This window comes from Maylandia zebra, linkage group LG5, assembly GCF_041146795.1.
Source record: "Maylandia zebra isolate NMK-2024a linkage group LG5, Mzebra_GT3a, whole genome shotgun sequence".
NCBI classification, from domain to species: Eukaryota; Metazoa; Chordata; class Actinopteri; order Cichliformes; family Cichlidae; genus Maylandia; species Maylandia zebra.
In genome coordinates, this window is record NC_135171.1 from 35,074,976 (window position 1) to 35,088,638 (window position 13,663).

The 13,663-nt window shown below is 39.7% G+C and overlaps 1 protein-coding gene across 1 annotated transcript; it reads left to right on the top strand.

Annotated features, from left to right (window-relative positions):
* Window positions 1-696: 696 nt before the first annotated feature.
* tspan2a (tetraspanin 2a) lies at window positions 697-13,335 on the top strand. Its single transcript, XM_024802352.2, has 8 exons — window positions 697-926; window positions 3,295-3,397; window positions 10,567-10,664; window positions 11,566-11,640; window positions 11,740-11,829; window positions 11,926-11,997; window positions 12,150-12,233; window positions 12,311-13,335. Exons 1-8 carry the CDS (start codon window positions 858-860, stop codon window positions 12,374-12,376), a joined length of 657 nt encoding a protein of 218 aa, XP_024658120.1. The 5' UTR covers window positions 697-857; the 3' UTR covers window positions 12,377-13,335.
* Window positions 13,336-13,663: the final 328 nt, after the last annotated feature.

Sequence of the window (13,663 nt, forward strand, 5' to 3'; positions counted from 1 at the left end):
GAACAACAGGTCTACATAAGAGATCAGATAATAACATCTCCAAAATCCTGGCTATGTCTCTGCTGATCTTATTTTAACTATTAGGTCACTGTGTTGTAGGTGCACACAAGAAGCTATTTTCACACAAACAGGGATATCAGTGACTGGCAGAGGACAATGTTAAAAGTGTCTCCATGATAAATTCTTGCCCAACGTCTAATGTAAAGGTCACACACATAAGTAGTGGAATCCAAAGTGTCATACTGTCACACTGATATAATTTTCATGTAATGCAAGACTATGCCAAGATGTGCAGTAGCTCCTCAAGACTTTACTAACCTGAAGTTCAAATCTACCATATTCACTTCAAAGTAGAATTTAAAATAAATACTGCAAACAGATGTTTTTGTTTCACCAGTTGTACATGTATTGTTGTGTAATTCGGTATTCAGTCACGATTACAAAATTCTTTTTACTTGCAAAACATATGATCAACCATGTTGTAAGAAATATTATCTTCGTAACAATGCTGGTTAACCCATACCACCGGCTTTCCCCTCATTTATTTATTTTTAAGCCCAAATCATTGGTGTCGAACACACAAATGAACCCCTCTCTCTGCTCTCGCTGGGAGACCTCTTGGTGTCTCTCTCAGGGATCCCAGATCGTCCCTGAACCCCACCTTGGGTACCTCAGCACTCGCGAACGCTTATGGGCGTGTGCAGATGGCGTGCAGCAGCACTTGTGCGCATGTTTCATGTCTGGATGGTGTAACGGCGCAGGTCTTCATTGCATGGGTTGATGTCCAGCTGAAAGACGCTGCAAAATAAGAAGGAATCGCGCAATAGATCGGAGACTCCGACAAATCAGGTGGCATCATGAGCAAAGTGCAGGGTGGGATGAAATGTGTGAAATATCTGCTTTTCGCTTTCAACATCATCTTCTGGGTAAGTCCGCTTCGGCAGCGGTTTGCCAAGAATTAACGTTTTTTCTCTCTGAAAAAGCCGGATCACCGTTTTTGTTGTTTTTTATGGTTATTTATTTGTTTTGTTGTTTTCTCTTTAGGAAGTGAAATTGATTCGGTTTATTTTTAAGCGACTGTGGAGTTTCGTTGCCTTGTGAAAAACCCGTTTGTTCCTAGCCTTGTTTACACGTTCAATGTACTGAAGGCTGAAAGTCCGTCTATTGATATTATTTGGTATGGCTTTTAAATACAGCAGCCTTTGTTATTCCGTACAGAGTTAGGAGTTAATGTTGTCTGGCAGACCGCCTCAATGCACCTGCTCTGTTCACACCGTCTCCCTCTGACTCCACACTGTTTCCCAAAATTCTCAAACCAAACCTCAGTTATATAACCCAGAGTCTTCTTTTCATCTGCGTTCATTAGTGGCTGCTGCTTTAGAGTTGGTCATGATTTATTGTTGCACCAAGTACATGCTGCAACAAATACACCAGAGCTACTTTTCCAACACAGATCCCAGTTCATGATTTGACGTTGAGGTGTGACTTTCCTGCTGCAGGCGTGTGAAGGGTGCTTTTTTTTGTTTTTCTTTTACATGCGGGGTTAATCTATTTGGGGAACATCATGAAAGGTTTTTGTTTTGGTCTGCAGTGCTGCTCAGATAAGATTCCCCGTGACTCAGATTCACTTTCGATTATATGCCAGTGACTTCTCATATGACATAAGTTTCTTGGTGTTTAGAAGGCTAAATGTGTCAGAGAAGTACTTTTAAGCTTCTAATATTTTGTCAGTTTGCATGTAGACTGTAGTATGCAACCTTAAACATTGGATCAAGATTCATTCTTTTTGTATTCTTTTATATTCTGCGTGAATCAAAGAATATAAGTATTCCAATAAGGTTTTAGGTTTGCCTTTTTTGTTTTTTGTTCTGTTCACCCCACAAATGTATCTCATAAACTTATCAACCCTGAGTTTGGGAACATCAAGGAAAACTCTTGCCCCTACTTGAGGCTGCAAGAAACCCCCCCCCCCCCTATTATCATTTTCAATCAGTGATGTGTTTAGATAAATAGATACATTTATTAGGTCATTAACAAAGAGCCTGTTTGGGTTTACTCTTGTTTGGTTTTCATTATTGTCTCTTGCAAAAGATACTCAATATTTTACTGCTAAATGATACAGTGTGAGTTTAACTGGCTGCATTGACTCATTTGTGCTCTGTAAGACGATCACTTGTGTCATCCAAAGTGACAGCAGCCTCTTTGTTCGGCAGTTTTGGGACTGAAAGCATAGCTGTTGTGGTTGTAGCCAAAAGGGGCGTACAGTACGCTGTCATTTTGGGGTGCAGAGCCAACAAGCAGCCAATGCCAGTGTGAGTTACATCACCCAGGCACTGTGAGGCTGGCACAGCCTGTGGCTGAAATGCACCATGGGAGATGGACCGCTGATTCTGATGCTAATTCTTGTGTTCAAATGTGGTACTTTGATGGGCCATGAGGATGCATGGGCTGTTGTTGCAGCGTGGCCTTATTTTCAATCATTTTATTGTCAGAGTACCTCACTAAACCTTCCTAAAAAAAAAAAAAAAAAAAGAGTGGCCCAGTCCGGACTGAGTTTCCTGCAGTGAGGGTTGGAGCTGCAGCTTGAGTTTTGTTCCTTCGCCTTGAGGCGACTTTTTGTTGTGATTTGGCGCTATATAAATAAAATTGAACTGAATTGAACTAACAGAAGACACTTCCACTCTTTAGTTTGGCTGAATCTGAAGAGCAAGTCAGGAAAAGGATCTGAGAGTGTTACTGAAGATGTGCTGCTTGGGATTCCATGCTTTTACAAAATTTTGAAGATGAATTTTTTTTCATCTGCATATAACATGTGACACTTGTCCTGAAAGAACATATAAGGAACATGGTTAGGATTAATATATAACTATGACACAGACAATTTTTGGATGTTTAAATTAAATAATGTTATGTAGGAGGTTAAAATGATTCATTTTCTCAGAGTAAAACCTGGTTTCAATCAAATGTGTTATGGTAAGCCAAGCTCTCCTGGAGAGGAAAGATGCTACTCAGCATAGACACTTTTTTGCCCCCCCCCCCCCCCCCCCCCCCCCCTCCTGTTAAATAGAAGGAGGGGGGGGGGAGCCTATGAGTATTATTAGCCACTTTAGCATCACCTGCAGAATCGTAACTACCTCGTGATAAATAAAGACTAAAAGAAAACATGAAAGTGCTCACTGTTTAACTGTGAAATTATTTCTGCACAAACAGAAGAACTGCTACTTACCACTCATCAAATTCAACAGAACTATAAAGTCACAAATAATTTTGATTGTATAATTTATCAATCCCCAGGTGTCTGGATTGTTGGTGCTGGCGGTGGGACTGTGGCTTAGGTTTGACCCAAACACAGTGGACCTCCTGACAGGCGATGGCGCCCCCTACACCTTCTTCATAGGTATGTCAGAGATTCTATAGCCTCATACATATGCCTGTCTCATCTTCTGCAGAATAAAACATATATGTGGATGTGGATAAAAAAAAACTAAAATCCAAAATGGATCCAATTTCTTCTCAGCAGTTCACCATCTTGATGGATCTTGATTACATGGACCCCCTTGAAAATGAGATGAAACATCCCTACATGTTTATCTACATTAACCCTTGTGTGGTGTTCATATTTTTGTTACTCAGCCAGTGTTCATGGGTCTGGTGGACCCGCTAGAGTTTTGGCTTTCCAAATTAACACTATCAAAAAATTTTATGTTAAATTACTCAACAGATGTTTACTTCATCCCAATTACAAGACATATGAACAGTAAACATGGTTATTTTTTTCCCTTTACCTTTGTTAGATCACAGTTATGAATTAATGTGCTTCTCGTTTTTTTTTTTTTTTTTAATAAAATGTTATAAAAAAATAAATCAGTTATAATCAAGTGGAGTGAGTGGAAAGACAACACATTTACACGTGAAGCAATATGTTTCACAACTAAATGAGATCAGCTGCTCATCAATGGTGACATTAGGCCCAGGGATGTAAAACAGGGGGAGGTGGTGCACACACTTATCCCACACTGTCCTGATGGCAGCTAGCTTGTCTCTCTGCCGTCGAGCTGGTCTGTCGTCTCGGTTATCAAAATGGATAATCCTGGAAATTTTGTGGAAGTTTTCCAGACACACTGATGCACGGAAAGGTTCTTGCCGGTTTCTGCATCCCACAGGGATTCTGTCGATTCCCCTTTGGACCTGAAAACTCCTGCAAGGATAAGAACCCCAAAGTAGGCCTTTGGGGTTCTTAGATGAATTTGGTCCATCTCCTTCCACCTCTCTCCAAAAACACACCTTCCTTCTAGATTACTGCAATCCAGAATAATTTTCTGGATGGAATCTGGGATGAAAAGCTCAAATGAAGACTTGATGTCCTGCACATGAGTAACTGTCAGCCGTGTTGGCCCTGGCTTATCACAGTAACAGCTCTGCAGGGTGGCTCATTTCTTGTGCAAGAAGACCATTCAGTTTCACCAGTTATTGACATCCATATTTCTTCACTTGCTGTCTGGTGGGCTTGTTCTGGTCCTGGAGCTGGCTGCAGATGGGGTACTCGTCTTCGTTTTGTTACTAAATGGTGCTCAACCTCATCCTCTTCTTCAAAGTCACTGTCAGACTCTGAATTTTCAGAAATGTGAAATATTCTGAAACCTCTTTGTCAACATCATCATCCGAAGCCCCTCTCTCTTCCAAAATCAATTGGATGGCCCTCGCAGCAGATAATCTTTTGCCATCTTGATCAGTTGTGATAAAGAACCACACTGGCAAAGTCTTATTTATAGTATTATGCCCCTAATTTGCAGGTGGGACAGGGTATGAGAAAATAAAATTTGGATCCCTCGAGAAAGAGGGTAAAATGTGTGAGATGTCAGAGCAGACGGTGTTGGTAGTTGAATTTTCAACAATGTTGCAACTTTGTGCGGAGCAGGAGGGGAAGAAAACACTATCAGCAGCACCAGAAAGGAGGAAGACAGAGTGTGGGAACACAGGACCTACACTTTCAACACTTTTATTAGACCTGGGTCCAGTGGACCCCAACACCTTGTATGTAATGTAAATGCGTGGGGGGAGGTACAGTATGAGGTCATTGAAAATTAGTTCGGATTTATGTTTTTCACAGAAAATAAGCCAAAGCCAATGAATTTCAGGTTGAAAATAGAATTAATTGTTTAATTTTTCTTTTGAGAAAAACTGAAAACGGGTCTCACAGACCCGAACACCATACAAGGGTTAAATAAATGTTCAATGTGTAACATTTTAAAGGTGCCCTAAAAAATCCCACATACAGAGAAGTAAATACACGTGTAGGCTACACATGCGGATGAGACCGAATGTCTGGTACTGTTATCCCTTACAAGTATGAAGAACCCTTCAAGTACTGCTTGACATTTAACAGCCACATTTTATCTTCAGCGCATCGAGATGTTTTACTTCTTTGCACAAACCACAAGGAAAGTTTGTTTAATAAAACATGTAAGTTAAAACATGTCCACAGTTACTAGGCCTGTTTAAAGGAATTTGTCATTCGAAGCCCTCAATTCTTCACTTTCACTTTGAAAGTGGCTAAAGTATGCGCACAGAGGAAGTGAAATGTGATAAACTGATTGAAACTTTCCATTAGTGGCAATTCTCCTGTTCGTGGGATACGAAGAAATTCAAATCTTGACATAAATGCTTATTTGGTTTTGAGTCGACTGAAATAACATAAAAACGACCAGTCAGAAAAATGTACAAACGATGCACGAGAGCCTTTAACTGATTAATGAACAGCTCTGTCTGTTTGCTGAAATATCGTATAAGAGTGTCTTTGCAAAGCTCACACAGTAGATTATTAAAACATACAGTAGACAAGACAAACAGCTAGTGTTCAGCACTCCATACAATAGGCCTTCTCTCTGACAGTGTGTGGGAGCCGATGATTAGAATGAAGCCTATTCTTGTTACTCCCGTTTAAGCCATGACCTAAAATGGTGACTTCACTTCATCAGCTCTCTGCTCTGCCTTCGTGGAACTGGCTGCCTCTCTCAGGACATGAGTAGCAGGTTGGGTGGGGCCAGTGACAGAAGACTATATCCTGCTTGCAAACCTAGTAAAAAATGAAAATAGAGCAAAGAAGAGGGGAGGGGGAAGCAGCACAGGGCAACCAAAGGCAGTGTTTTCGATTATACTTACGATCATATTGCCAAGATTACAACCTAAAACGTTTCAAGATACAGTAGAAAATAAAAAGTACCATGTTACTTAAGTCATCTGTTGATGCAGTGTACTCCAGATGAGGTAACTTCTCTCCAGCTTGGTTTTATTTGATATGCAAATATCCTGGAATTTCCCTGTTACTGTGTTACATCTTTATGAGTCATTTTAATCAAATTCTCTGCCCCACTGTTCTTTACCGTCCCCTCCTCACTTTCCCATTTGCAGTGATTATATTTCTCACTTTAGGTTAAGCAAATCAAATGTAATGTGAATTACATTTTCTTGATTAAAGAACATTTGGAGTGCAGTTAAAACCGGAGCATATGTTGGTCTGATCAATATTTTGGAGGTAAAATAGCTGATTAAAAAACTGGCAGAAACCCTGGAAGGCTTCAGAAGGGAAGGAGAGAGCTAGACAGAGAGTTTGTTATTGCCACCTCTAAAACGAGATGCTGTGACTATGACTAATATGTAACTGTGTGGAAAAAAATCTCAGAGGGTGGGTGTGATCTGGAAATCTTGTTTTTCTGGCTACTGTACGAGACAAACATGCTTCACAAACTGGGTAGAGGAGTATGCTGATGGCAGGTCTAGTTGTCAGCCAGTTATGAGCCAATTGTATGCCTGATATCAGTTGTTACTGTATCATCAGTAGGGATCCTCTAATACTAGTGGGCTCACAAACCCAAAACTCATGTCTCCATCATATAAATCTTCTACTTCTCCTGCCTTCTAATGCAGATGTTTGTGGCTGTGTTAAGATGGCGCCAAGATAGTTTGTTGGTAGCAGAGGTGTGGACTCGAGTCACATGACTTGGACTCGAGTCAGACTCGAGTCATTAATTTTATGACTTTAGACTTGACTTGAAATAATGTTCTAAGACTTGTGACTTGACTTGGACTTTTACACCAATGACTTGGGACTTGAATTGGACTTGAACCGGTTTACTTGAAAAGACTTGATATTTTACCCCAAATATAAAATTTAACATGCATATTATATAGAGATTGAAAATGTGACGTCATTCACGGGTAGAACCGCAAAGGATTCTGGGAACTCGTGGCAAGCGGTACTAGCGCACGCAGGCTTTCAATTAAAATCAGTTACACAGCGATAAAAAGAAACACAAAAATGGCAAGAAGCTGTTGTATCATTAACTGCAATAGCCGGTCGCATGACAGCCACGGGAAGCCGACGGGTAAAGAGATCGGTTGTTATCGGATTATGTCGTTGAAGAGAAATTGTTCGAGCCATGTTTCCGAAGTAACAAAGACGCGACTGGATTGCAGCCATTCAAAGACCAAATATAACGTCCCAGAACACTCCAGCTCACAGGTTAGTCTGCTCCAAGCATTTACACGAAGGTCAGTGTTTTTTAGTAGTTAATACGTCATTTTCATAACATAATTAGTGATATAGGTTACAAGCAAGTCTGGCGCTGAACAGAAATTGTCGCGCTATGCTCCTTTATTTATTGTGCATAAATAGTGAATTGTCCTGACACAATATTGCGTTTCGCTTCTGTTATTATGGTACATTGACAAAAACATATACTTTTATTCACAGGATAAAACAGGTTTTTTGTATCACTAATTGCCCAGTACGATTACAGCATACAATATTATTGTCACTGCTACATTTCTGTGATGGGTACCAGAAATTATTTCCACTGCTAATTAATTACTGTTGAGCTCAAAGGTCCTATTAATAAACGGTTAATGAATGTGTATTTATGACGACAATTTGTGAGACTGGTAAACTTATGATATGTACGATGGTCTTTCGTTCTACACGGTGCATTTCAAGGTCCTGTACCCATCCGTCGGTAAACTGTACCTGGACTTGTTGCAGTGACCTGAAGTTACTAAACTTCATGAGTGTGTGCACTCACTCCAAGAACCGTATGATTATAAATATGCATATAAATATGCTACAATGAGATAGCTGACTTCATCTAACTAGCAAATGTTGTACAGGCTACGTTGGTGATACAGTTTTTTTTAATGTGTATGATATTTTTGTCATGCGATTTTAAAGCCGGTCCTACAACCGCATCCAAGAATAACATGCAGCTTATCTCAGAACTGTCGGTGAAAATTATTCTTGGAGCTAGGTTTAATTGAGCTGCATTTTAAAGAGGTGCAATTTCACAATTTGTGTATATTTTCTAAGTTCACTATTTTGTCATGTGTTGAGAAAAACACAGATTTAACATTACATGGTCTAATATTTACATTTAGCATAACTGCAACATTATTTTTTCGTTGTTTTTTTTTTTAAAGACTCGAAAGGACTTGAAATTCAAAGTTTCAGACTTGTGACTTGACTCGGACTTTTACACCAGTGACTTGAGACTCGACTCTGACTTGCCTGACATTACTTGAGACTTGACTTGAGACTTGAGGATAAAGACTTGAGACTTACTTGAGACTTGCAAAACAATGACTTGGTCCCACCTCTGGTTGGTAGTCCACATAAACCAGCAATGCGGGCTGTACTCTGTAGTGTTTTCCCTTAAACTTAGTCTCTGTTCTAGAAAAAACTGAGGTTATAGCATACAAGGAATTTCTTTGTAGTGAAGTCAAGCAGAAAGCTGACCAAGCCACTGTCTGAATTACTTGTGTGTGGGTTTTGGGGGTATTTTTTTTTTTTTTTTTGGTGTGTTTTCTTATTTGTGGTGAATTCCACAGTTTCCTTCAGTGTCATCAAACTAACTGTTGTCTTTCGGAGAAATACATGCAAGTGCACCTCCATAGCCTCTGCATGGGCTGAATTCCCACAATTGCTCTTTCTGCAAATGGACAACACAAGCCCATAAATCCGGCATTTAACTGGAAACACTTGGGTTCTGCAGAGGATAACTTTGTGCCTTTGCAGCCAAACGTTATAAGCTTCCTGGGCAAAACAACTGACTGTTGCTCCCACTTCTAGCAATGAGACTAAACAGAGTGATACCATAATAAGGCAAAGTGGCAGCATTCTCTCTGAGGGTTTCATTTTCCATTCTATCACCTTTGTTACTCTCTAGTGTGTAAACAGCCATTACATGTGTATATAAGATAGAGATGGAGCTAAACTGAGAGATGTTACAGATGTTTATACTCAATAATTTGTATTTCTAAAAGATACGTGAAGCAGGAAGTGCACTTGGCAGGTGTCTGGTAGATGGTAGATACCTCTGCATTTAATGAGTGAAGAGCAAAGAGCAGATATTAAAGTAAGTGTATAAGTGTTGGGGAAAAAATGAGCAGCTGAGATCACTTCTGTGTAGACAATTGTATATAAATTGAAAGCTTTCATGGTCCATTATATTTTCCATTGCTTACCCAGACAACTTTCTTTGAAGCTCTGTATCCCTATAGATCCCTTCAGCTCAGCAGTGTATTCGCCTCGTCTTTACCTTCCCTTTTGTCGCACAGCAAGAAAACAACAGCTTGCATTTGCCCCATGTGGATTAATTAAATTGCTGCAGTGGTTGCTGCCTGTGTCACCGATTAGGCCCTTAGCATGGACCTAAGGGACCTGCTTGGTGTATAGTTACAGTGCGAGGGGGCTCAGTTGCAAGGACTAGAAGCAGGGGAGTAGACCGAGAGGGTGACGTCACTCAGGCTTGAGGAGAGCATAGATGGTGGCAGACGCAGTTAAAATCTGCAGCAATCAAGCCCTCTGAAAATTAGATTTTGGAGGACAGATGGCATCTGTGTGCTTCTTCACCCTGCAGGAGCATGAATGGACAAAGTCTAAGTAACTGGAAACCCTACTAATGCATCAAAAGAGTCAATTAGAAGCATAATTTCTCAGTGGGCTCTCTAGGCCTATTAGTTTTCTTTCAAATTTGATTATGATTTTGAACAGACTCTGCCTATGCTTTAGACAGCTACTCTATATACGGACAGGACTTCAAGCTATTTCTGTAGCTGCCCAGAGCAGGAAAGAGTCCAGAACTGTGTTTTGTTCAACCCACCTTTTTTCAAGTGATCAGAGATGCTACAATGTAACGTTAAGAACATAATTCATTTGTGCCAGAGATTCTATGTTTCAGATCATGAAAAACTTCAAATTCATTGTTTAAAGTAGCCTAATAAATAGACTGAATTGTGTGAATCTATTCAGAGATGTTCTGCTACCGAAGATACTTCCACCTACAAACACAACACAAACAATCCTTTTATAAATTCTGCTCCAGCAAAGGCAACCATTGCATCACGCTGACACCCTCAGTGGAAACTATAAACTGCAGCCATGTGATACTGAGAACACCACGATCAGATGCTTCTCATATGTCTTTCACAATCTTCTTGTTTATAAAACACAAAACATTAATTTTCCATTTTTTTCATTTTAAATGCACTGATCTATCGTCTGGTCTCTCTCCTCAGCCGTGTACATCCTTCTTGGTGCTGGTGCGTTGATGATGGTCGTGGGGTTCTTAGGTTGTTTTGGGGCCATTCGTGAGTCTCAGTGTCTTCTTGCATTGGTGGGTTCAAAGCGTCACCTCTCATTGCATTTGTATTATTTTTATATTTGTTTCCATGAGGCTTAAATTGATATTACCGTTAAATTGGTACTAACACTGAAATAACTTGATGTGTATGCTTCTGATGAGTGATCGCGAAGATGTATAGAATTAGGCTGTCTAATAACAAATGAATAATAGACAAATATTAACTTTAGTTTAGTGTAATCTTTTTTTTTTTTAACAACAAGGCCCTTGTTTTCTCCATTTGTATAAAAGGGCAGAATTATACATTTCTTTCTAAGGGATTTCAGAAGAAATCACCAGGAACAGCCCACAAAATTGTATGGCCAACTGTTGTTCCCCAATAAATGAATCAATCACTGATTAGTTTTTGTGTTGCGTGTGTGGATGACTCCCACTAGAGGCAAGGCAAGGCAAGGCAAGTTTATTTGTATAGCACAATTCAACAACAAGGTGATTCAAAGTGCTTTACAGAGACATTAGAAACAAAAACAAATAAAAAGCATGATTTAAAATTGATTAAAACAAGCAAACAAACTAACTAACTAGTTAACAAACAAACAAACAAAACAGTATATAAAATCAAAAGAGATAAAATCAGTAGTTAAAATGTAAGTTTTGAAATTTAAGCTTAAGTGCAGATTTGGTGCTTTATTCAAATGCAGCTGAGAACAGGTGAGTCTTCAACCTGGATTTAAATAAACTGAGTGTTTCAGCTGATCTGAGGCTTTCTGGGAGTTTGTTCCAGATATAAGGAGCATAAAAGCTGAATGCAGCTTCTCCGTGTCTGGTTCTGACTCTGGGAACTGATAAAAGACCGGATCCAGATGACCTGAGGGATCTGGAAGGTTCATACTGGGTCAGGAGGGCGATAATAGTCCTTGTTTCTGTTCTGCAGTTCTTTGCTTGCCTTGTGATAATCTTTGGAGCAGAAGTCACTGCTGGTGTGTTTGGATTCCTAAACAAGGAACAGGTGGAGTTATTTGATGATTAAATACAAAATAACAAAAAATATTCTCCGTTTTTTTTAAATCCCATAACTAACCCTTTTTTTTTCTTCTTTTAATAACAGATTTCTGAAGAAGTCCAAAAGTTTTACAGTAGCTCCACCCTCGACTCTAGTCCAAATGGAACTGCAATAGTAACGACTTATTATAAAGCTGTGAGTAAAACTTCGCCATCATGTTCAGGGTTGCAATCAATACCATTAAAATCATGTTGTGTTTTGTTTTGTTTTTACTTCTTTTTATATTTGCAGCTGAACTGTTGCGGAGTTTCCACATTGGAGCCAAACAGTGATGTGTGTGCAGACTTCCCAGAAGACGTCAAGGTAAACCCCTCTGCCTGCAGGGACACTTCATAGTCACATGAGGGCAGTAAAACACCATTTTAAAATGAAGCACTATTTGCTCTGATGAACCTACTTTGCTGTGTGCAGAATGATCGATATGAATGTTTCTTGCTATTTTTGCTTGATATTAGGACTGCCTGACTGCAATAACAGACTTCTTCGATGAAAAGCTGTATATCATTGGATACATAGGGATTGGTATTGCAGGAGTCATGGTGAGAAAAGTTTGAGTTTTTTAATTAATTGTGACCGATATTCCTCAGGTAACCACAATATGTGTCTGTGATTTCAGATTATAGGAATGATCTTCAGTATGGTCCTGTGTTGTGCCATCAGAAACAGCAGGGAGGTTATATAATTGGTGAGCTGAACCCCCCCCCCCCAACCGTCGCCTGATCATATGGTTACACAGCCCTTCATAATCAACTTGTCTGCATGAGAAGGGAAACACCAAAGTTACATTTCAGTCACTTCTCTTAGTCCAAACAAGTGCGGTGGGGGAGGGCCTCCGAGTATCACAAAGAGAGAACAACAAATCTCAATGCTCCCACTTATCCACGGACCACATGCAACACGATACGCTGGATCGTTAACATCACACCTTCTTCTTGAGTCCACCAGCACTGAAATTCACTTCCCTCTTCTTTTCCATAACACATGCTTTGCTTTTAGCTCGACTCTGTGACATTCCTCACTTTTAACATGTCTTTGTTAGACTGCCGGTGCTCCGCAAAGGCCAAAGTGCTGCCGTTGTAGATGCAACACAGCACACAAAGCCTTCTTTGACACAGGAATGTTGTGACTGGGGAGTATTGCTGTAAATATGGATCCTTATTTTCACTTTGTGTGCTTTAGCGTTTTGAGGACTAGCCTACCTTTGCAGAGTAAATTTGCAGAGTAAAATTCCGTCATGTGCCTATTTATTTAGTTACGATCAAGCCTCCTACTACTGGACTGTTTGCCTATATCTTTTGATTTGAATATGTACACTGCACCAGTGCTTGCTTCCTGTCACCACTTTCAAGTATTTCTACCGTAAAGCACAATAGCTGAAGTGTAGACATGATTTGAAGCCAAAGGGTTAGGATGGTCTCATGATAAACTGCGGCGTTGTAAATCTCCAAATTCATCTGACAGCTAAATAATGCTTTGTGCTGACCTCTTCTGGAGCATGTTTGGGATGTAACAGTGAGCTAGTTTGCATTTTGTGTGAATTATTGTGGATGTAAATTTTGTTGGTGTGCCAATAAGATGTGAATTATAGAATAATATAGTTTGTCATACTGTTAACCGTAATAAAAACATTGGGTGCTTTTATTTAGATGTTTTCAGCTTCTGTCCTCGGAGATGAATCACATGTGCACTTCTTGTAAAGTGGAACAAGCTGAGAAGAACTTCATTGTAATTTGTGGTTAGTGAAGTACCTGAACATGTGAGCAATGTTCTGTTTAGGTCCACGGATGACAAATTTCAGTCACATACAAGGCAAGAGTTAAAGGATATTGACTAATAATACTATTTACTGAAAATACTAGTGATGGTAGTATATTCTATAAATCAAGTTTATAGAAAATATCAAGCGTCATGGGATTTGGACAAAATGTCTCTACACAAGGCCTGCTTAGTACTTGCTCATACAGAGAAG

What these genes read in the sequence shown, in the direction of transcription:
- tspan2a (XM_024802352.2), top strand. Translation starts at nt 858, where the DNA reads ATGAGCAAAGTGCAGGGTGGGATGAAATGTGTGAAATATCTGCTTTTC. An exon ending in CTTTCAACATCATCTTCTGG is followed by an intron (nt 927 to 3,294) that starts GTAAGTCCGCTT and finishes ATCAATCCCCAG; the next exon opens with GTGTCTGGATTGTTGGTGCT. An exon ending in CCCCTACACCTTCTTCATAG is followed by an intron (nt 3,398 to 10,566) that starts GTATGTCAGAGA and finishes CTCTCTCCTCAG; the next exon opens with CCGTGTACATCCTTCTTGGT.